The following is a 24208-nucleotide window of genomic DNA, read 5'->3' as shown; positions in this document are numbered from 1 at the left end:
AAATAAATGAGAAAGAGAATGAAAAACTTGTCCATTTGTTAAATGCATGGTGACTACAATATTCTTCCAGGTGCTTAAATATCAACAGAAAATACTGGCACCTGCGTTTTAAACGCTCAAGTTCCCTAACTACATAAAGAGAAGCTCCAGTGGATGCTCAGGTACTCACTGGATAGACCCTCCTGTCTCCCCAGTACTAGATCAGCCACTAGAGCGTTTGCCCAGGAGTAGAGAAATGCAGCTTTTAGGCTCTCCCTGGCCTGAGTAACTTGAAACCACAGCTCTCACTTGCAGGAGCCTGTGACAACAATTCCTTTTTAACCTGCAAATCCACACCTGAAATTTAATGAGGAATGCTAGAGGCACATGACCAAAAAGAGACAGGCAGCATTATTCCAGCCTTGCTGTGAGGATGGTCCTTTGGGAGGAACAGGCCACGGGGGTTTGTCCCCTGCTCTCAGGAATGAGTGGTTTTATGCTAGACAATCGCTAGTAAGAGCAACTGGAAAGAAAAGCGCACACGCTCACTTTTTGATAGACATTTCAACTATGAAAATGCAAAAAGTAGATGGCATCAACACCGTCTGACAGGCAGCTATCCTCGAAAAAGATTTCTGGTGCTCTGCCTTAAAAACCCTCATGTGGCCTCATTTTCAGATAGTGTTAAGTATTGACTCAAAAAATACCAAGCCTTTTCTAAAGGTTTGACGTAAAAATTGAAGAGTGAAGCACTAGCTCAAGACGTCTCAAAAGTAACTTGATTTTGTACATCACAGTGCAGGTTCTTAGTTCTGCAAAAGATTATTGCTCAGATTTCTCAAAATAAAATAGAGAGAACACTAGCAGGAAGTAAAGCCAGGAGGTTCAGCACGGCTCTGCGTAAGTCCCTCTGGCCTGCTGCACACGACATACACGCATGTGCTCACCCATTAAAAACACTAAAGAGTAATCTTACAAAAATAGTTGTATATATACACAATAATTCAACATACCATTAGAAGTTCTGGTGATACCTTTAATGGGACTCTCCAAGCATCTAGGAAATGAAGAACAAAACACAAATGAAAGCACTGCAAAGTTCTTTAGAACAGAAGATGCATCTATCGATTAAACAGGTACATATATAAATGCTACAGAATACAGGATTTGGGGCCTGCCGCTCTTACCCAAAAGGTTTAGAACTAGATGTTGACTAGGAGAAAGCGGATCCTGAAGACTGAACACTGTATACCGACTGTGCTGTATCTGCCGTAAAGCTTCAAAATTTCCCAGCAGTATGTCACAGAGCCACTGCGCATTTACACATGGTATTCTCCACTCTTTAGCCTTCTCATACTTCAAGCCACTGGGCCTTATTGTTCAGAGATGAAGAAAAGAAAATATATTTTAATAAAACAGTTAAAACAGCAATTTCTAATAATAAACCTAAAATATCAGTATATGTGTGTTGGCCTATTATCCATTTTAACTGTGACAAAGTAGATACTCTGAAAAAATACTTTTCCTTTATGTGCTAGAACAAGTCAATTAGGGGAGTATTTCTGCCCCAAATGGAATCAAGTTAGACCTGGATTTAACTTAATTGTCCCACCCCTGACGTTTTAAAACAATTATTAAAAAAGAAGATATTTTACTTATAGATGATGTAACAGTCAGCATCTCTTATAAAATATTGTGAAACAGTGGAATTGGAAACGACTTCTCTTTTGCCCGTCTTCAGGCCAAATTTACCGTATTACAGTGTGCAGTAAATTAGCTCAAGAAAGAACATCACTAAGTTTATTGCTATGAAATCACAAAATTGATTAAAATTAACATTCTTATGATGACATGTAATTAGCACCTCACGTTAAGAAAAGCACTAACTGGCAACAGGCAACTGAGAAGCTGAATACTGCAGGGATAAACCACTTACTCTTTACAGATGAGAACTGTATTGCTGCGACACAGGTAGCCTGTGTATTTGGCACCTGCTAGGTAGGCCATCAGTTTGAGGTCATCTCTGTCACTATCAACAAATCCTGTCACCGAGATTATCTACAGATAGAAACAGACAGTTACGAATAACTGAACATAGATGGTACTTACAAAACACTCCTGTTGAAAGTATTTTTGTGTTACTAACTTTTTTACATTACAGCGAAATACACGGTATCGTAACTATGGCACATGGAAAATTAAAACATGGTTTGTAGAATAAATAAAGTACAATTTAAAAGTGATTTGTTTATACATAATCATTTCAGGTTTTCAGCACTAATTCTGACTAAGGAAGAGTCATTTTCATTTTGCTGGTCAGCTTTTTCTCATTTAAAGGCTACAAAGTTTTACTATGAAAGAGCTCACAGCTAGTTTTCTTCTGGCACATGCGTCGCGTCTTTCTTCTGCTGTTGTTTACATTCAGGGAGACAGAGAAACGCTTACACGTACTTGCTTGCCCTACTCTACTTTTAAAAATCTCCTGAACGCTGTGCTCTACCCCGCCATGGCGCCAAGTAAACTGTGTCAGCTGATCGTAGGTGGTGAACGGTAATTCCACCTCTCCCGTTCTTATCCTTAGTCTTGCCAACTTTTAATTTTTGCCATTCTCTCCTTTTATTTAGGAAAAGGCAACAGCAATGTTGTTGTTGATAATAAACTACATTTATTCCATATTACATTTACTACTAACCAGTGTGTTCACATGCATGTTGTTATATTCTAATTTTCCCAAACCTGTATTTCTTTTTATACCTTTTAGAACAGTCTAGTAGTAAGGCCATCATCCTGAATGCCTGCATCCGGCACAAAGAAATCCAATGCCAAGATATACTTTGGAATCTTGTTTTATGTTGCACAGTGTATTTCAAGATGTAACCGATTCAAATGCAAGTCTATGTTTCGACGCCACAAAATCCAACTTCCTCGGGGCTCCTCATTGCACAGGTTACTGGAACTGTAACCTCCTGCTCTCTGATTAACAGAACAGGCTTCCTTTTCTGGTATTTGCTAGGTATTGACCCAGAAAAACCCTCAAAAAATACCTTCAAAATATTTGGTTATGGTACAGGAAGCATATACTGTTAGACATGCTGTTAATCAAAAACTATGCACCTTGGCTTCCTGCCGTCCTGCTATGTATAACTCACATAATCTTTGCACCTCAGTTTTTAAGAGAACAATTCACAACACAGGTGTTACTCCTCACCCCTCAGAACTCAGTGAGACTTTCAAAGCACTCTGAATCACCCCGTAGCATGCACCACATCAACACAGGACCTTAAGAAGGTTTTCTTCCAAGACGAAAGAAATGTGTGTTTTGCTTTGATTAAGCACTTTCTAGCTATATTTTAACTGCTCATGTAATGAGCCGAGCATCTGTTAGAAGCTTTTTCTTCTTACGTGTTGAGAGCATGGCTTTCCTCCTGGTGGAAATGCCACTGGAAAATGAAGGGCTCGATGAGGTGGTACCATTTTCTTCTTCTTCAAGATTGAGTTCAGCCAATGTGCTGTAATACATCTCTTCCTTTCTCTTAAAGCCTACGAATACGTGCATAAACAGCCTTTAAAAACCAAAATACATCTTTATTTTATTTTAAACTTTTCCTACAATACAAAGCTTTGATTTTAATCATTTGTTTTCCCCTACTTTTTCAGGATCCCTCTTCTCATAGCATCTTCCTTCGTGTTCTCTGGGATAAATCTACTACATGCATTATGAAAGTTTGTTATACCACAAACGATAAAAAAGCACATCATGAAAAGCTTTAATTATAAGTACATACTGGAAAGGTCTACGTTTCCCGTAATAAAATTAAAGCATGCATGAATACACGTTACTGGTTTGCTTACCTGAGCATACATGTTACTGACTTGGCTTTCACAAAGAAGATGTGTACATCTGCTTGTAAGGGTAGGGTCCACCGTCCCACCATGTGCTTGAATGATCTGGTAAGAGAACAAACCCAAAACTTCTAATATATATATACATATATATATAACAATTTTAAAATTACCCTAAGAAATGAACAGTCTTAAATAAAGTCTGCTCTTTAGGACATTGTCACCATTAGCACCATTTCACTGAAGAGTTACCCCCCCAAAAATGTTTGTTATCTAGCTTAAAAACGTTTTTGAAAAAAAAAAAAAAAAAAAAAAAAAAAAAAAAGGGAAAAACCAAAATTAAATATGCACCTTTTCACTGAGCTACAAAAAGTCTATTTTTTTAGAATCAATTAAAAAAACCAAATAAAGATATATAAACAAAAAAACCCTTCTCATATTTTTTTTATTTTTGCAGTATAACTATTAAACAATTTTTCATGAACTATTCAATTCTATTTCAGCAATAAACACAAGTGCTGTTAAAAATGTCAACAGCTTACTTGATTATGCAAAATTGAAGGGAAAATTCAACTATAAAATCCATCAGAAGTTTCTGAAGAACACCAAAGTCCTCTCATTTAGGAAAGGATACAATCAGATTTTTCTGAAAAAGAAGTTGGCAAAAAATAGAAACACTCTGTTCTTCCATCTTTTTCACTCAGGTGGATACCTCACAGGCTACTAAATGCCAAGATTATATGCAAAAAAGTCTTTTTATACAATCAAGTTAAAGGTAGAGAGCAATGCAATATTACATTTGCTGCACGACAGCTGCCTAATTGAAAACATTCAGGAAATAGTTAAGGCTGTAACTTACTTAGCCAATATTTTGACTAAAGATCTAATTCAACCAGGCTTCATATCTAAAGCATTTTTATTACTTTTTCTGGTCAGCTGCAGTGGAATAATGTTTTTTAGGTTGTAACACAAACATTACACAAAAGGATGCCTAAAGAAAAGTGAAAAGTGCTGAAATACTTCCAATGATTTCTTTTAGAATATAGTTACTATGACATTATGTTATCATAGTTTTTTAAAAATATAGCGGAATCTTACCCGTTTCCAGGTCGCTAACAGCTGTTTGTCAGACATCTGTTCTGGGTAATCAGCAATTGCAAAGACACAGCCCAGTAGGAAATACTCTTCTGGAACTAGAATAGTTTAGCACAGAAAAGAACAAAAAATTAAATACTTGCAAGTCTAAAGAGTTCATCTCAGAACATATTTGCTACACTAATCTCTCCTATTACCAGGTTATAAACTTAATTTTGAAGAAAATCTTTATTGGAAAAAGTAGGATCCAAAATTTCCAAGCTGACAGCCACATCTAAAGGCGCAGTTCAGCCCAGGGTGTTTGGTCTGGGTGTTTTTTCCTGGAAAAAGACGGGCTAAAAGGGGGAGAGGAAGGGGCACCAAAAGGAAAACGTAAGACAACAACTTACTTTTTTATACAGATTAGCTATGAATAGTCAGAACAATTAAAAAGCTTTCAGTTCTACTAGCATGGACACAATTCAAGGCAAGGTACGACAACTTTCCGATACTGAATCCTCATTAATTTACTGGTATTTCCTAAATCTAAGCCGTCTTTCCCAGTGTTAGGCTGTTTGACAGCTTCCCCCTTCCCCTCTTCCAAAGGAAAAAAAAAAAATTACAAAAATTTATGGTATGCATAGGCTAACACTGTTCTTATAGTATAATTTATATGCTGGTGGCATAAAGTATGTATTTGAAAAGAGAATGTTCTCAGTGCTCTCATACTTTTCCGATTTTTGGATCATCCTTAGTTATAATTTAAATATGTTTGCCTAAAAATTAGTAAAACAGGTCCTGAGCCATGAATGGCATTTATAAGTGTTACAATCCCATACTGTAAACACAGCATTATTTTTTGGTATTCTAACCCACATTATGTCATGTCATTAGCCACTTTTCTCAGGATCAGAAGACAATGATTACTAACTCTCTGCTGCTGGATCATGCCCAAAAAGCGGCTGCTGCTGCTGCAGTTGTTGCTGTTGCTGCTGGTGGTGTTGTGGCTGCTGGGCTGCAACCTGATGCTGTAGCGTTTGAGATGTCTGCGTTAAGTGTTGCGTCGCCTGATTCTGCATTTGCTGCTGCTGATGCTGTTGGTGTAATCGCTGCAGGTGCTGCTGCTGCAGCTGCTGCTGCTGCATTTGCTGCTGCTGATGTTGTAGCTGCTGTTGCTGCAGATTCTGTTGCTGCAGCTGCTGCAATTGCTGCTGCTGTAGCTGCTGCTGCTGCAGCTGATGCAGTTGCTGTTGCAAAGCATGCTGCTGTTGGAACTGGAGCTGTTGCTGGGGACGGTGTAGCTGCTGTTGCGCGTGTAACTGCTGCTGTGGAAACTGAAGCTGCTGCTGTGCGAACTGGTGCTGCTGATGAACCTGCTGCTGCTGTTGCGGAAATTGATGAGGCTGTTGCTGTTGGAAAGTCTGCTGGGAAATCTGGGGTTGCTGCTGCTGCTGCTGGAGCTGCATGAGTTGTTGAGGTTGAAGGTGTAAGAGAGGATGGTGCTGTTGCTGCTGTGCTTGATGTGACTGCTGCAATAAATGTGTCTCTGGTGTTAGTTTCACTTGACTAAACAGCACCGCATTTGGATGTCCCTGTTGGCTATGATTTACTTGTTGTTCTAAACTTTTTGTAGGTGCTGAAAGTGATTGTAATATCTAGAAAACAAAGATTAGTTTTTGTGACCTTTTTGTTGCCATTCAGTTTTAAAAACACTTAAAGAACTACTGGGAAAACACAATTCTCAAAAGAAAAGAACTCTATGCTTAAATGCATTGCGAGCTAAACAAAAATCTTTACCTGTTAATAGCAAAATGAAAATACAGGACTTTCACGTAAGAGAAGCATGGAGCTACATGCGGCTCCTAATACAAGGCAATGCACATCTTAGCAAAATTTAAGAATAAAAACCATCCCCGTATTAGTAATGATATCTCTGGTAATATTATGACTATTAACACTATGTTAATAACTACACTGATCAGCTCAATCGACTATAACATTTACTTCACAATCCTCTTGGCCCATTAAGTTCATAGTTTAGTTCCATAGTCTTATTTTCTTTAACTTAAAAATTGCAAATAATGCCTCTAGTAATTAGAATAATGTTTGAAACATGGAAACTTAATACAACCTTGCTTTCTTTTGAACCAATTCAGGAATATTTAGCTCTATTTTTTAAACTGAATCTCAAAATACAAAGAAAAACATTGATCTGCTGAGCACTAATAATTTCTTGGAAAAAACCCAAAACCAATTAACCAACCCGTACTTAAGAATAACAGATTTTAGGTTTATACAGATTGCTGAAGTAATCTAGAGTTTAATTCCATTTTTAGATGCATAACTCACTGTTAAGGGAAAAAACGTTTCACACTAAGCAGATGTAAGTTAGCAAGTGAGTTTTTAAGGCATCAGAAAAGGGAAAAGTAGGCAAATTCCTAATAGATTAGGATGAGTTCTACATATTTATTAAAATATTTTAATATAAGCTACCTATTAAAAATTAGAAGGGACAATAGGAAACTCTAGACTCGCCATTCTTAAAGTCTTTTAAACATGAAATCAGCTTTGGTGAATCCTGCAAAGCTTATTTCCTTCACCCACTGTATTTCATCACATACAGTGTAAACTTCAGTGATGTGTGTGTGAGAGAGGGAGGAACCAAAGCACATCACTAAAACACAAAGCCAAATAACTGTATCCTCTCAATGAGGCCTCCACCTTCATTAGAGGTGGCTCAAGTGTTTTCTCAATGCACTTCGAAACATCTCAGGTTTCATGTAAGTAATTTTGATATTGTTGGTACAGCATACATTTACAACCACGATTATCAATGCATCACCCATCCCTAATATCTAGACAGCACCACAGTATAAACATTCAATAACTAAAAATAACATACACAAAAAGAATGTTTCCGTGGCTCAGTATGAGGAGAGATCTTCACGCTGCTCCCCACAAAAAGTCCCAAAAGTCAAAATTACAGAAGCTTCAGGACATATAGTTCAAAATAAAGGGATAAAACTTTCAAAAGTATCCTAGGGCTCTATTCAGCAAGTAACTTTGTATCTGCAAAATGCCTTATTATTACACATCTTGCCATTTGGCAGAAATCTGAGGTTCAAATTAAACAGTAACTTTCCAAGATTCCAAGACGTGGAATCCACCCAAGACTGGTACCCAAGCAGGATACAAAGTACAATTGAACCTAGGCAGAGGGATGTTACAAGGAAAAAAGTAGAATTGTTATTCCCCCCTCTAGGAAGCAGATTCACAATTCGAAGATGTAAAGCTTTTCTCCATGTGCTGGAACTAGCATGGCAACCTACACAGCAGCCCGATTTGGTACTGGAGTACAGTCCTTGCACAACATAGTCAAGTCCCTAGTGTAACTGACTTCTGGAGAACAAAGTCCACCTGAAGCACGATACCAACCCTGAGCTCTATAAATATTACTTAAAGAAAAATACTTCCACAGAGTATTAAGAGTAATAAAGAGTATATGACAGCACAATGTTGTTGTAGATGCGGTGTTCAGACATGAAAGCATCAGCCAACTTACCAGCACTGGCCAACCCACCAGGACTTTGGTGGTTCTGCTCAGTCCTTACCCAGAAGTCCCAGTCCTTAAACAATTCAAGGCACTGAGAAGAGTAATCTAAGACTCAGTTTTAAAAGGGAGCCCGTATTTCTGTTTCGTATTCAGCAGTCATATAGACAACAAAGAACGAACATTTCTGAGTGACTCCTCTTTTTCTGTTTGAGTACTAGCTGTAAACTTCTATATTATTCAGGCACCTTTGAAAGTTTTACCTTCAGATGAACATCCAAATAAATGCACCAGTACAATTATTTAAGTAAAAGATATGTCTAACATTTACCAGGACCTACTTTTCTCATGTTCCCTTCCCATGAACATCTCAGAATTTCAGTGCTGCAAGTTATCTCAGTGCATGCTCACTCGCTTTTTATTTTCTTCTAAAAATAAATTCAATACAAAAGCTGCAACTATTTCAACTATACGAGTGGCATAAGAACTTGTAAGTTAGGGCTTCTGCATCATAATCCTGACTATACGATATAACAACTTAATGATGCCCAGCAGAACAACACAGTATGGAACTGAACCTACTGTGAGAACAATCCATTTCATGGTTTTATGTGTTTATAGCACAAATAATTCCTTGCACTGAATAAAAAGCTTGAAGGGTATGAAATCAGGTTTCCTGAACTAGCCAAATAATTCTAAATTAATGAATTTTTTTTTGCTTTTATCAAGAAATCAATACTGAAACTCTAAACCACACTATAGTTAAACATAGCTTTACTCTTTCAAACATTTTTTCCAAATGCCTTTTTACTCCTGTGAACCTGCTAGGAATGAAGTTACTTATTAAGGGGAGGTTAGTAATTTGGCCACAACTTTTAACTAATATGCATAACTTTTAATCCCTTGTACATTTAAAGAACAATAAAAAGAAACTGAAGTTCTTGGATATGATAGTTCCTAAGAAAAAGTCCAATATCTTATAAATTAAAAATCCAACACTTACATGTGCTACATTTGATGGTCTATTAATCTGCTGAATATCAGCACTATTAGTAATATTCCTTAATGTCCGCACGGCTGGACTCCACGTAGCCATCATTTCCTGTCGATCAGAACCTTGGGCACCTTGGACTGAAGCCATTAGATTGCCTCTCAGATCTGGCGGCAAAATATTACCTGGCACTGGTGGGACATTGGCACATAAATTAATTAACCCAGAGTCTTTCCCTTGAGGCAACCTACGCTTTGCTGCAGATGCCTGTGGGACCTCAGCTGGTGTCCAATTCAAATTCCTCTCTTGCTTTTCTGGAGAGGAATCTGAAGAATCATCAAACATCAGTTCCCCTTTTGCCTTATCAGCAGTAGTAGATTTTGGTGAAAAAACTTGATCACCCAAAGGTGATCCTTCTCGAGAAGATGCTGGGCTTGATAATTTTTCATCAGTACTAGCTTCATTTTGAGAATCTTGTTCTTCATTTTCTGCTTCCTCCTCCTCTTCCTCCTCCTCCTCTTCTTCCTCCTCGTATATAATTAAACGAGGATGATAAGGAGTCTCTTCTTTTTTAGTCTTATCAGCTATAGAATCCAGTACCCAGTCTGGTGTCACAATTTTAATGCTGTCCCGTTTACAAGCACATTCATATTTTTCCTGGAAAAAAAAAGAAAAAAAGGATGGATTTTATTTATAGACAAAAAATCCAGAACTTCTTTGAGGGCAGGGCTAGAGCACGGAGAGGCAGATCACCAGAGGCTGTCCAGTAACAGAAAGCGATTTCTCCCAGAACCAATGGGACAAACTACACTGCTGTGTGTAACCACAGGTTCCAACAGATTAAAACAAAAACCTTCCCATTTACAATATAGAGGACTCTAAAAGGCACAACTGCAGATGATTAAGTCTTAGAAAAACACCATTACCCAAATTTTTTGCAAACCACATCATCACCAAAGGATTTGAAAATCATGAAATTTGGTTGTGAAAAAGCCTTCAGAACTCCAGCAGCTAGGAACATCACAGGCAATACTCAGATGCAGCTGATTTTCAGGTGGACATTAAAGTGAATCTAAATACGGCTTATACTTACATTTTCTCCACAAAAGCATTTAGGGAAAAATCAGAATTTCATAATAAAGCAGAGGCAAATATTTACAAGGTGATCACTGAAAAAAATGCATTTCAGCAGGAATACAAATCAGAAACTGGTCAGATATTTCCCATACACCTTCTCAGAAGCGGAAAACTGTAACGTTGCCCTCAACTTGAAAGTTACACTTCTGTCCAAATATTTACTAAATGCATTTCAATGAGAAGTTAGGATGCTGACAAAGTAGAAAACTTCTTTATCCCTCCCTCCTCCGTTATCATTTCAGCATTTAAAGATATATACAAATAGTGAGACTTCACTGTTTCCTTTCCTAAGAAAGAAATAGAAACAGAAGGAGTGCTCTGTTTGTTCAAAACTTCCTCTCTGATGGAAACCGCTCACAAATATCAAGAAGGGGAAAAAAAGAAAACTTTTTTCAGAATGTGTGAAACTAACTTCAGGATCTAATATTTAAAAGTGATTGAACTGGGATTTTCTTTGTATATCAAACAATATAAATTAACAACCAGCACATTCAGAGGAAATGAATTTAATTTAATGATTCTCTAGAGTTATTTCCTACAATGAAACTGTCATTCATACACAATAAAGAGATTACAGATGAAACCAAGTTTATTTGCAGATATGAGTTTTCATTCTTTCTTTGTGGTGAGAATATTAAGAATTTTGTTTTATCATCCTGTGTCTAGTCAAAGCAATCATTTACGGTTTCACTAGTGTCAAAACTGTTATTACAAACTGCTGCAGATTCCCTTGTAGTAGTATGTCAGAGCAGCGGGACGTAATCATCCTATAAAATTTTTCCCATTCAGTGATTACATAAATTAAACAAGCTATTTATTTTATGCTACAGATATTAAAAGCTAATGTGTCTTTTTCGGTTTCTTGATTGGCAAGCTCAAGACAACATCCTTTGCTCTAAAAACCTTATAACTTAAGGCAACACCTTACATGTGTACCATTGACTCTTAAAAACACCATTTTAGGTGGCAAAACTCTTCGTCCAAGCATTATGTTGTGATGGAGGAGACAATCAGGATGGCGTTCAGTACACCCTTCCAACTCTTCCACAGAAGAAGTGTGTCCAGAGAAGGGCAACCAAAATGGTGAAAGGTCTCAAGGGCAAGACTTATGAGGAGCAGCTGAGGTCACTTGGCTTGTTCAGCTTGGAGAAGAGAAAGAGAAGGCTGAGGGGTGACCTCATCACTGAGGGGTGACCTCATCACTGAGGGGTGACCTCATCGCAGTCTACAACTTCCTCAAGGCGGCAGCAGAGGGAAGGTGCTGATCCCCTCTCTCTGATGACCAGTGATAGGACATGAGGGAACGGAATGAAGCTATGTCAGGGGAAGTTCGGATTGGAAACTGGGAGAAGGTTCTTCACTGAGAGGCTGGTGGGTCACTGGAACAGGCTCCCCAGGGAAGCGATCATAGCACTAAGCCTGTCAGAATTCAAGGAGCATCTGGACAATGCTCTAAATCATATGGTTTAGTTTTAGGTAGTCCTGTGAGGAGCAGGGAGTTGGACTCAATGATCATTATGGGTCCCTTCCAACTTGAGATATTCTATGATTCTATGATGGGAGTGATCTGAAGTATGACTGCTTTATCAGCAGTTGGACAGGAATGCTGTGTACTGTTTATCCTACCATCTCTCTTTAAGAGGAATGACTTGAGGAATTTCAGAGTTCTTTTTTAAGAAAAAAAAACAACAAAAAAAGAAAATAACCTGTTCCTCCCCCTGCTGGCTTTATTCCTCTCTCCCTCATAACATCAAAGGGCATTTAATGCAATTTTTCAATTTTGTCCTTCATTTTTCTTCACTGATTCTGTATCTACACATTTACAAATCACAATCACTAATGATGATGACATGTCAAAATTAGGTTAAGATGAACAGAATAAAGAATGAAATGCTTTATTCGACCAGCAATACAAGTAACAATATGAAATTGAACATCTTTTGAATTAATCAACTGAATAGCTGCAATGCATAATTGTGTTGAATTTAGCTGTTCAAGACTAACCAACAGTCTTAAGAAACCTGACTTGAGGGAGATGGAAAATTTTTGATTATTGAAAAGCAAATGAGAGCTACAGCAAGAAGAATTGTACATGTAATAAACTCTTACCCCCTTTGGCTCAGGCACAATCAAATGAGTACACTTATTATTGAGGCTCAGCTGGCAATTCCCTCCATAAAAAGTAATCAAAGCCCACAGCGTACTTCGGTCTTCAGATGAAACCTAAAAGGAAGGTAAATAAGCCTTTTAGTTCTATGCAACCAGCTGCATTTTGCTTGAAGAACTTTAGTACAATACATGACATACCATTTACAAGTCTGGCTAATGTATTACCTACCACTTTTCAACACCAAATTAACATGAAACTTACAGAGAAAAAATGGTGACAAAGAGACACAAGAAAAAGACATTAAACAATGATTTTTAACCTGCACAGAGAAAAAGAAAACATCCTTCACTCCTGTAAAACTCAACACTAATATATCACCTTCCACAAGAGAAAAAAGTTAGTGATCAAGCAAACACGAATTATTTATCTTAGACAACCTGTTTAAATTCATTAAACAGAATTTTAGCAAGTAGACCAAATTAATAGCCTGTGTAAAAACATGAGGTGTTTACTTATAACAATTTATGTCACAGTGACGTCCCCCTCCCCTGCCAAGAAAGCCACACGTATTTAAGCCATTACTGTTCAGAGTTAGCGATGCTATTACAGGAATAATTTGTTAAAAAATCTAAAGCACATCTACGCATATATTCCATTAGCACCTAGGGCCTTATCCTGTCTGTCTGCACACACACACGTCGGTCACCCACAAGGCTACTCACGGATCTATAGAGCTGGCTATCAACACAAGCCACTGAGGCACCACCTTTCCACTTACTTTCCTCGCTGGCACCTTTGTCAAGGTTTCAGTGCATAAGTAGGTAAAACTTGTTAACTGAATATTGTGTTAAATGCAGAAATAGAACAATGGGAGCAAAGACTTTACAGTCTTGGTGTACTCTGCATTTTCGAATCACCTTACAGGCAAATACAAGACAAATTACTGGTTGAATGTCCACAGTTTGAAATGTTCATGCCCTCATTTTAAATGAAAAACTGGTTTAGATGATAATTCACCTAACATACAGAAAAAAGGTCATAGTACAACAGAAGAACTGGTATCTCTCCTAAAAGAAAAAAAGCACCGCACACATATTGTACACTGGAGTAGACTAAAATATGATTCACTTCTTACCTGAGAGAGACAGGCAGTGACTCCAAAAAAGATCTGACACGATTCTGGAGAAAAGCCATTTACACTGGAAAGCAGGTGTCAAGGATGCAAAATAATTTAAATGAGAGTTTCCTGATGGACAATAGAAGGAAATTAAATAGCGTGCATTTGTACTTCTCAGATAGTATCAAGTATTTGACCATTCAAAAACTTCTGTCTTTAAAAGCACGTTGTCTGTTTCCAATTCAAGTTATATGCATCAGGAAAAAACTGAGGTACAAACTGGGTCAGGACACCTCTGGCATTATGACCGATTTTGGTAACATTACAAACGTGCCTCTCCCCAGAACATCTCCCTCAGCCCATCTCAGGATGCTAAACACAAGAAGTTTAGCTTATAGGAGTCAAGTCATTACCAAGAGCTTCCTTTCATTATCAAGTGTTTATCTCCATGTTTAAAAATACAGGACAATCTGAAGAAGGTTCTAGGAGCTACTGTGAGAAACAAACTGAGAAAACATCACACTGGGATGTAAAAACAGAAACACGGCCTGAAACTAACATGAAGTTTTCCATGATGTTTCAGAATTCAACAAGACCTCTGACAGCAATGCGTATTGGTTTTCAGATGCATCAGAGACAGATAAATGAAAGAGTATGCAAAAAAGAGCATGCAAAAAAGAGCAGTGAGAATTTTTACAGACCTAGTAAATATGACTTAGAAGAAGAAACTGAAAGACCAGAATTGATGTGCTAAGGAGCTAAGACAACACATCTTCAAATCCTTTAAAGGCTGCCAAATGAAAAGAGAAGTAATTTGTTCTCCATGTTCAGAATGGCTCAGATAAATTGAAACAAGGTTAGACTGCAGCATGGTAATGGGGTTAAACTCTAGCAACACAATAGACTGAGGCACTGTAAAGTGCCAGCGGAGACTATGAAACCTCCACTACAGGAGGGGCTTTGTGAAACAGGAGAGAGCAGTGTGACAGAAGTGACCTGGGAAAGACAGACAGACCAGCTGACTTCTGTGACTTCCCTCCCTTTTCTACACTTTCATATGATTTTGTGTTTAAGATACACGCATACCTTGTTGGAAAAAAGGACTTCAGGAACAGATGTGCGTTGTATTACCAGTACGCACTGAGATTTTTGTAACGAAACAAAATTATTTCCCCCGTGCTATTGACAGATGCACCAGCAACACTTAAATTTTGAGACACGTAAGAGACAACACACAGCAAGCTGACAACAAAGCCCAGGGCACTTTAACACTTAAGAACAGATTACTGCCGTTATCCAGAACGCTCCAAGAAGTTCAAGTCTGATGAATGTCCTGTATTTCATGGTGTTGCTCAGTATCTCATCAAAGATAGAGATTCAGTACTGGGTCTTTCAAAAGTGTACAGTTGCCTACTCCCTGCCTTAACATCTGCTCCTAGCACATAAAACAGCAACAGCTCGGTATTTAACTTTTAAGAGGTCTATCAGTGTGACTACAGCTTGCACTCTCTAAAGAATAGGAGTGAAACAGATCCTCTTAAAACAGTTACGAGCAGCAAAACAATAAGGTTCCAAGCGGGTCTGCAAACCAAAAAAGGAGGAATGCAACAAAACTCACTTTTTTTTTTTCCCTCCCAGCAACAAAAATTCAGAAGTGCTTTGATCCTCTTTTATCTGTACAAGACCATGGAAAAATAATCCTTCCTCATTCTTGCTTTTGCTGCTATCAAGAGAATTAATTAAGAAATCACCAGCTCTCTTTATGGCATTACAACTGAGATTTTCACACACAAAATTGTATTTCCTTCTTCAAGAAGGCTGCTTTCAGATTAATTTTTCTGTAACTTCCCTTCAACCGTAGGTTAGTCTGATATTGCAAGCATCAGATAGGAGTGAACAGGAGAACACTCTGCCTTCTGAAGTTCGCCCTGATGAAAACGACTTTCACAGTGGAATGTTAAAACACATTTATAAGAAACAGGCAAAATTATTACGCTTCAATACTGTGTTAAATCTTTCTACGTTAAACTTCACCTTTAATAACTGACAGGCAAATGCCCATCAAATAAGTACCATAATTGACAAGCAAACATAAAATCTTTACGGCTCTTATTAGATCCATATGTCTAACTGACAAAAGATGTTTCTTTTGGACTTGCTTTTTCAGTAAATTCAATGACAACTTTGAGTATTACATCTCCAAATCAAAACACAACCAAAAGACGAAAATGCAGCACCTCAAACTTCTGCCTAAACAGGGTCCAAAAACAATCAACTGGAAAAAGTATGCTATTCCTACTAACTACATTTTTTAGATTGTGGCAGCACCCAAACCCCTAATGAAAGGCTGGACGACACGGCACTAGAAGTCGTAAAGAGACTGAAACAGCACAAAGTTAGGACTTAATAACCCATTTTAGTGAGCACCATAAGGTTCAGAATAAAATCTAAAACCACCAGGTTCTAAGGACATGAAGTGCTAGAAAGAATAAAGTCAAAGGTCCAAGGACACATTTACTGCTGACAGGTGTACAAAACTTCTTTCTTCCATACAACCCAAGAATATGATACTACTGAGACCTGGTCTTTTCATTTGGTCATTCCTATATACCCACAATAAAGGCTTCCTGAGCAATAGCCATTCAGGGCTACATTCACACATTTATTGCTACAATGTAGTTATGGACTGCATCACTCAATGGTTTTATCTGTTGATTTCTCTTCTGGGTATGTAATAACATCATCTCTTAGAGCATCCTTTTAAAAAAAACCTGGTTTCGGACAGAAGACCAATTTTCTAATAGTGCAACTTCTCCATGGGAAAGAATAACACTAATGATGCAATGCTAGATTACCTAAACCTGAAAATGTAGCTAATTCCAAGCTATTTTATTATTTTTTCAACCAGTCCTCAGGAACAGGGAGAAGGCTTACAGACATGCAACATAAACAACGATACACTTCCATTCTGATGATGAAAGGATGAGAAACACAGTTATTATTTCCAGATGCAAAACACAAAAATCAGCAGCTCAGATCACATCACAATAAACAAATTATTTTTCATACAGGAGTAGCTCTGCTAATTTGGGTTTTGCCATGTAATGGTTTGGTACCTTTTTTTCATTCGGAAGAGAAGTTATTAATGGAAAACTTATTCTTAGGTTTGAAGACTACCCATGACTATGGCAAGTGCTTCATACTAACTGCTGAATCCTATCCTACATGTTGATTATTGTGATCGAAACAGCTGCAAAGAGCTGACTATATCATTTTATCTGATTCATTCAATGCTTTCTCTTCCTACAGTTCACCCCCTGAGATTAGTTCTCCCAGGGAAGTAGAGAATATACAGGCTATTTCCAAAGTAGTCGAGACACAGCAAGATACAAAGGCACATACCTTGAAATACTGGGAATAAAACATGAATTCTGAATCACCAAAGCACACTAAGACCCGAATTCCTAATACGAACACCTGGACTCTTGTGTCTACCACCTCTTGTTTTCCATTATAGACACAACCACCTGCTAACCTGATTCCAAAATGAGATCTCATGCCTGGGAGCATACCTTCCCTAGTCCTGGCATTCTTTGTTGCAATCATCCGCTTGTACCTGTACTGAAATGTATTGCTCTGCTTCAGCTTTTCCACATACAGAATCTTTATTGTGAATGGTCTGAGAAAAAGATGCATGATTTTTTTTTCTATAGTAACAGCCATTACCACTGTTCCTATTATGCAAAGAAAAAAACTGAGGGGAACACAAACACGAAACACTAGTAACTGACAAGAAGATGAAGGAATATGCCATCCATATGCAAGAATATATTCTCCAAACAAGTTAAGAAACACAAATCTAGCCAAAATATGAACAAGGGTCTACCAAAGGCAAGGACAGACTATTCCAAAAATGGGAATACTAACACTATCTGTTAATAAAGTATTATTTATAATACAGTGTTGATATTAGTCATTGTGTATTTATCCCTTACTTAACTCTGCTTCTAGAAAAGGCAGAATAGGCCATTCTACTCAGAACCAACATTTGCCCACTTACTGCACTCCAGCATTTTTCCTGGATCCTCACAGTTAATTATCAACTTCCAGCTAAAATGTTTTGAGTCCATTTGATGACAGTTTTCTTCCAAGTGCCTATTAAGCATCAAAAAAAGCCAGAGGGACAGGAAAATGGAAGGAAGACAAAGAAGCACCAAGCACACTGCAATCTTGGCAGGCAAAACACATCCTATCATTTTAAAAATTTAACTGTACGTACTTGAAGCAGTCTTTAATCCCTCAATGGTATCTATTTTAACGTATTTCCTACAGAATTGATTCAAATTTGAACTTAAAGGATACGGCAGAAGAGCTCCACAGCGAACAGACAAGATCACCCAGGAAGGCTGAAAAACAAAAACCACAAGACATTAAAACCTTGGTCTGTGTCTGTGAAATGTGAATTACCTTACAAGTTCATACTATAGCTAGTTTCAATATATATCTCCCAGGTTCAAGTGTTTCACAGACATTGTACTTAGGTCTTTACAAAAAAGACTGTTCTGATTTATTTGTAAGAGTTAATACAAAGACTGCTCAAAGATTGTGCAGCAATATGGAAGCAAGATCCCTTTCTCTTGTCCTTCTATTGTGCCAGGAAAACCATTAATTATTCATCCTCTCCCATTTTTCAGTTTTCCCCGCTCTAAAAAAAAAACAAACCACCCTACCTTATGCTTATCACCAAGGAGTCAGGAACCATAACCTTATACAGAATCACACAGCGATATGGGCTGCTAAGCACACAGGTGATGACCCCTAACCGACAGTGTTCCGGGACAGTATCCCCCCCTCTAGGAAAGAGGGAGGTTGTGGAGAAGGCAAGAGATGTAGGACAGTGGTCCCAATAGAGCATATAAGGAAGAAGCGGGAAGGAGTGGCACGCGTTCCTGTGCAACCTGCTCTAAGATGACCCTGCTCTGGCAGGGGGGTTGGACTAGATGATCTCCAGAGGTCCCTTCCCATCCTGTGATTCTATGATTACTTTTTCTCAAAAAACAAACAAATATATTGTGGTAACTATGTATACAGTGTCAATTCTTGCTATTCTCTCTCCCTTACAAAAAGCCATAAAAATTATATAAAAACATCTAATTCATAACTCTAATCCTCTGCAAAAAATACCAGGAGATTTCCCTCCCTCAAGTTTTTCTCTTTCTTTTTTTTTTCTCTTATTGTCTATGCCTTTTCTCTCGATAACAAGCTACCTTTGCCTCTGACTTCCACGCCCTTAATAATTAGTCTAATCTTCTTGATTACAGATCATGCTGTGATGCTTTCAGGTCCAACTAAGTGACATTACTAAAAGACTTGTTCTCATTTGGCAAATGAAAAAGTTTAGTTAGTTATAAAGAAAATTAAATTATTTAAGTAAAAGGCATTAGAAAGCAGGAAGTGCTGCTACAACGCTTCACAGGAGAATGGCAGCAGTCTTCTTGTTTGTAAGATTAAAATTATGCCACAGAACACTTCACAAAAAGGTACTAAAAATTAATCAGCACACCCACTATAACCATAAGGTCTCTAGCTAAGCACCTTTTATTTTTTGGACTTAATTCATACTTCTACACTGTCAGGTGAACTCTCATGACACAAGCTATCAAAATTCTCTACTGCCACCTGCAACCATATGGAAAAAATAACCCCAAATCATGTACCGAAAGGTACTGGCAGTGAAATACTAATGTTTTTCTTCTAATCACTCTCATGACTTGCAGCATGACAAGTTTACATTTTCAAACATGAAGCCCAGAATTTTTCACGGGAAAAATAACCCAGTATTGCAAGACAGTAACAAAATAAGGGTAATTCCAGTATAAAAAAAAAAAACCAAAACCAAACTAAAATCAAGAGAAAAAAAAATATTTTTCTGCAAGTTCCCATTGCTTAAAATTAGTGTAGCCCACATATGCAGAATCAACAAAATCATTTTTCACCTTGCCAATTATGTGTCTAAAAAAAACCCTCAGCAGTCTACTGCTTATTCTAAATTGAGGTTTTCCATTGCCAGAAGCCTGTAAGAACCTTCCCACCAGAAACATTTCTGAAGTACAGCTAATAGGACACCACCTCACAGATGATGGGAGGAAGAATCTGTAAAAAAAAAAAACAAAACAGAAGAAAAAACCCCAACCCCCTGATAGATACAGAGCAACATGAGAAAGGAGAAAACAGAATTGTGAAAGGAGTCTGTAAGTCAGGATAAAAGTTTGTGTAACAAGGATAAAAGATTTTTAAAGATATGTTTCATTTGGTCATCATCTAAACATGAATATTTTCTGTTATAATAATGAAGTATTCACATCAGGACTTTCATAGTATCATGGATGAGTCATTCACCTTTACCACAGGGAGATCAAAAACTTCACGAGATTCTCCAACTTCTGGATTGTCCCCATCTTCTGAAATAATATGTGAAGCCAGTGCATTGTAAGAAACTTCCTTTGCTTTCCCAGCTTTCAGAAGTTGAATAACCTAAACCGAAAAGAGAACAGGAAGAAGTCAACAATTTTTAGCATCTTTTATTTGAGAAAAATTTTAACGCAGGAACACGCAAACACATGAGAGGAATGAATATGACCTTCTCTCTTGGTTGTCCTCCTGGTAAGTGGGTAACACTCTTTTTGAGGTTTCCAAATGCATTCCATTTAAAACATGATCAACAATGGTTTACATCTCTGCCATATTTTAATCATACAAGTTGAAGATTTTCTTTCCAAAATAATTCAGGCTAGGGCAGAAATCTGGAAAGTGTCAAAATTCCTCCAAAACATATATTCCTCAAAAAACATATCAAAATAATTTTATCTCAGGCAGAGTAAGAAAATCCTTCTCCTCGTTGTTTGTTTTTGTATACGGTATACAGCTTTTGTATATAGCTTTGAAAGAGTTTTAGTATACTTTAAAAGAGCTGGAAGTTTAAAAAAAAAGGTAACATCATGACTGCACATTGCAGTCTTCATGGGACTTTCTTCATCCGACTGGCCAATTCTTACAGATTTGGCCAATTTTGGCCACCTGCCTAGTTTAGATCATGTCAACTTCAAAACTCCTCTCAGAACACATGACTTCTTCAGTTTAAGTAGTGACTGGACTACTGTTGTATTGGCACAGTTAAAGAACTTCACCTATGCTAGTATCAACCATATACCTATAACTAGAAAATAAAATACTTAAAAGCCCTGATACGCTCATTGTAAAAATCTTGCACTTTAGGTGTTAGCTTAAATCTGTTAAGTGAAATTTCCTTTTTTTGGGCATATGAATTTTATCCTTGTTCTCTCCCACTAAAATCTGTGTTAGAAGAAACAAGAGGAATAGTTCAAAACTAAGTAAGACAATGGGCATAAAAAAAAAAGATAACAATAAACCAAGAGATAACCAGAAACCAAACATCCTTCTCAAAGTCCTTACGCTGCACTGCATTACTTTTTATCTTTCTGTATGAAATACTGATTTTAACTGGTGTTACCAAACCATGATGGTTTGGGTTTTAGGAAAGCAGGAAAAGCATTTATTTAAAAAATAATAGCTGATATCTACTCATCACCCCCTGTAAGGTGTGAGCAGCCAAGTGCACATCCCAATGGAATGGATTCGAAGTTGAAAGCCAGCAGCCTAATTCTCCCTCATTTGCCAAAACACATCTAGGCACAATTCCAGACTTTTGTTTCCCTTCTAGTTCATGCTGCATATGTTTTAACAGGTAGTGGGTTTGCAGTTACTCACCTGAATATATTACTTTTTTTCCTTACTCTTGGATTTGTTTTGATTAGAGTGCTCACTCGTGCTAGGCCTGTTTATTAAGACAACTGGTCTTCCATGAAACTATTTGGAAATTTAAGCTGATCAAAGTGTGCTCCTCTCCAAAAGATGAGGGAAGAAATTTCTTTTCAAAAATCAAGAAGTAAAAAATTTGAAATATATTTGTAAGTTTTATATTAGCAAAGGAACAACACTTCACTATAAAAACTGTGTTTAAAAGCTACTTCTAGAGTTCAGTTTAGAATTACTCCTTTCTGCCTCAGTTTAAAACACAACTGGTATATACTCCTCTTGTTCAGATTGCTTCCAGGGTACCACAGAGGGCAGCTGCAGAAGGAAGGACAAAAGCACCCAAGAAGAACCGTCTCCAAGCCCAGCACAGCACACCTACTCGCTCCAACTTGGCTCTGCAACCCAACCCAGGCAGGACTCTGCCCAACCTGGTGCCTCCTGCTCCCAAGGGCTCACCGGCACAAGCACCAGTGTGGACAGAAGCCGGCCCTGGCCTCCTTGTAACACTGGGCCATGCCAGCAAGCCATCTCAGAAACCAGAGAACCGGAAGGAACGGTGTTTAAACAGGCCAGCCAGCTGCAGAAACAACACAGGTCCACAGGACTTCTCAATTCAGGCATCACTCTTGATGAGAAAGTGGCTCAGCACGACCTGATCTCGAAAGCAGCGTGACCACCTCTGTGCAGCGCTGTGCCTGACCTCATCAGCTCCCCCAGATAAGACACCAGCTCCGGTGTCTGCCTGCAACCCAGGGAAGCCATCCACAAACAGAGGAGAATTTAGTGTACCTAATTAAGAGCAAGTCAAAGCCTTAAGACAATGGCAGTAACCGCTAAGAATAATAAAACTTTAAGAAAGAAAACTAGCTCAAGAAAAAGCTTGTTTACTAACTCTGTGGGAATACCGCTGATTGTCTTGCTATGTCAACACAAAGCTAACTACATGCCTTTTGGGACACTACTTATATGATAAATGATATACAAGAGTCCTATTGTTTTTTGCACTCATCTTCATATACATAATATTGCTGTTATAGGGTTTTTTTTAAATACAGGAATTGTTATTCAAGCTCTAATGCTTTGTGAAAAAATTTATGTCTAAAGACCTTTGGGGTTTTTTTTCCTGCTGTTTAACTGTATTCCTAGCCCGTGTTACTTTCAGCATATAATCCTATTCCTTTGAATAAAAATCATCTCCATGGGTCAGTGCCTACATCTCAAGTTCACTTAAAGGCCTACAAGACTAGAGTGCTCGGACACAAGATTAAAGGAACCCAATGCTGAACAAAGATTCAACTGCAGCAACTACCAACGAAGCAAAGACTTTCATTTCTGTGTGAAACATGCGGGAACCTGCTCGCACGAAGGTGCTGTCCTAAAGCTAGATATGGCATACTTCAAACACTTCTCTAATTGGACACGCCACAGAAACTTTGTTTTTAACCACCTTTGCCCAACACGACTGGGTGTTATCAACAATAAGGCCAAGCTTGTTATCCAGGTTATGGCCTTAGGCCAGAGCAGGCCAACCCTGTCATCCCGGGTACGGCCTTAGGCCGGAGGGTCGTCTGTCAGCTCCTTCTGCCCCTCGCCCCCACAGGACGCGGGCAGGAAAAACGCGGACACGACATCGCACCCATCGGATGGCTCTGGGCCACCTCTGGGCACCCAACGGCTCTGGAAGGTGGCGGGGGGGGGGGGGACGGACACACACCAGGGGGGTGCGGAACGAGGCGGGCAGGGAGGGGACAGCCCGCCTCGCCCCTCCGGGAGCGGCCTGTCACCCTCCCCGTCCTGGGTGCGGGCAGAGCGGCGGGGCGGGGGCCGGCTCAGCGGGACGCTGCGGGCGGGGGGAGCCAAGCGCGGCCCGGAGGAGCGTCGGGCAGAGCCGCTGCCCCCCGCCCGGCCCGGGCTCTGACAGGAAGTCCCTGCGACCGCCCCTCCTCCGCTCCGGCGGCCACGGGGCCTGCGCGGCGGGGGCCGCGGGCTCCCATGGCGGGTGGCGGCCCGCGGGCACCGCCGTTAACGGCCATTAACGGCCGTTACCTCCCCTCAACACCCCCCCTCCCGGTGAGACCCGGGCCCGCACCGGGAAGTGCCCGGGGGGAGTGTGGGGGGGGTGGTTTTGAGGAGCTGGACGATCCCACAGTGGCCCCCCCGGGGGGGGGGAGGTGTGTGGGGGCGGGAGGAAGGCGCTGAGGGAAGGGGGCGAGGGTGACCCGGTACCTTGGGGTCGATGTCTCCCACCACGAAGAACTTGACATCTTTGAACATCTCCTCCGGCACTTTCAGCTCTTCCTCGTCCGCCGACATGATGCCGGCCGCCCCCGCCGCGGCCCCCCCCCCGCCCCGCGCCCGCCGTGGAGAAGCGCCGGGGCCCGGGTCTCCCGTCCCCCTCCCCCCGCCGAGCCGCCGAACCGCGCGAGCAAGGCGCGCGCTGCGGGACACACCATCCCCCGCCGGGGCGCAGGGGGGGCGGAAGGGGGAGGGGAGAGCCGCCCGGACCAAGCGGCTCCCCCCGCCCGATCAGTCACCCCCGCTGCCGCAGGACAAGACCCGCTCCTGAGCCAC

The 24208-nt window shown here is 39.6% G+C and overlaps 1 protein-coding gene across 1 annotated transcript in view; it reads right to left on the bottom strand.

The window, feature by feature from the left end:
* PAXIP1 (PAX interacting protein 1) overlaps nucleotides 1-24005 on the bottom strand; it is a 32325-nt gene extending 8320 nt beyond the window's left edge. Inside the window, exons 1-13 of the mRNA XM_054191840.1 lie at nucleotides 23864-24005; nucleotides 20201-20335; nucleotides 18164-18207; nucleotides 13820-13883; nucleotides 12684-12797; nucleotides 9450-10094; nucleotides 5828-6551; nucleotides 4921-5015; nucleotides 3832-3927; nucleotides 3382-3519; nucleotides 1916-2037; nucleotides 1167-1351; nucleotides 993-1036 (exon numbers count right to left, since the gene is read on the bottom strand). Of these exons, the coding sequence (XP_054047815.1) occupies nucleotides 993-1036; nucleotides 1167-1351; nucleotides 1916-2037; nucleotides 3382-3519; nucleotides 3832-3927; nucleotides 4921-5015; nucleotides 5828-6551; nucleotides 9450-10094; nucleotides 12684-12797; nucleotides 13820-13883; nucleotides 18164-18207; nucleotides 20201-20335; nucleotides 23864-23950 (2493 nt within the window). The 5' untranslated portion in view covers nucleotides 23951-24005. The remainder of the gene's footprint in view (nucleotides 1-992; nucleotides 1037-1166; nucleotides 1352-1915; nucleotides 2038-3381; nucleotides 3520-3831; nucleotides 3928-4920; nucleotides 5016-5827; nucleotides 6552-9449; nucleotides 10095-12683; nucleotides 12798-13819; nucleotides 13884-18163; nucleotides 18208-20200; nucleotides 20336-23863) is intronic.
* Nucleotides 24006-24208: the final 203 nt, after the last annotated feature.

This window comes from Rissa tridactyla, chromosome 2 (genome assembly GCF_028500815.1).
Source record: "Rissa tridactyla isolate bRisTri1 chromosome 2, bRisTri1.patW.cur.20221130, whole genome shotgun sequence".
NCBI classification, from domain to species: domain Eukaryota; kingdom Metazoa; phylum Chordata; class Aves; order Charadriiformes; family Laridae; genus Rissa; species Rissa tridactyla.
The sequence above is the reverse complement of the archived record's forward strand: the minus strand, read 5'-3'. Positions and strand labels throughout refer to the sequence as shown.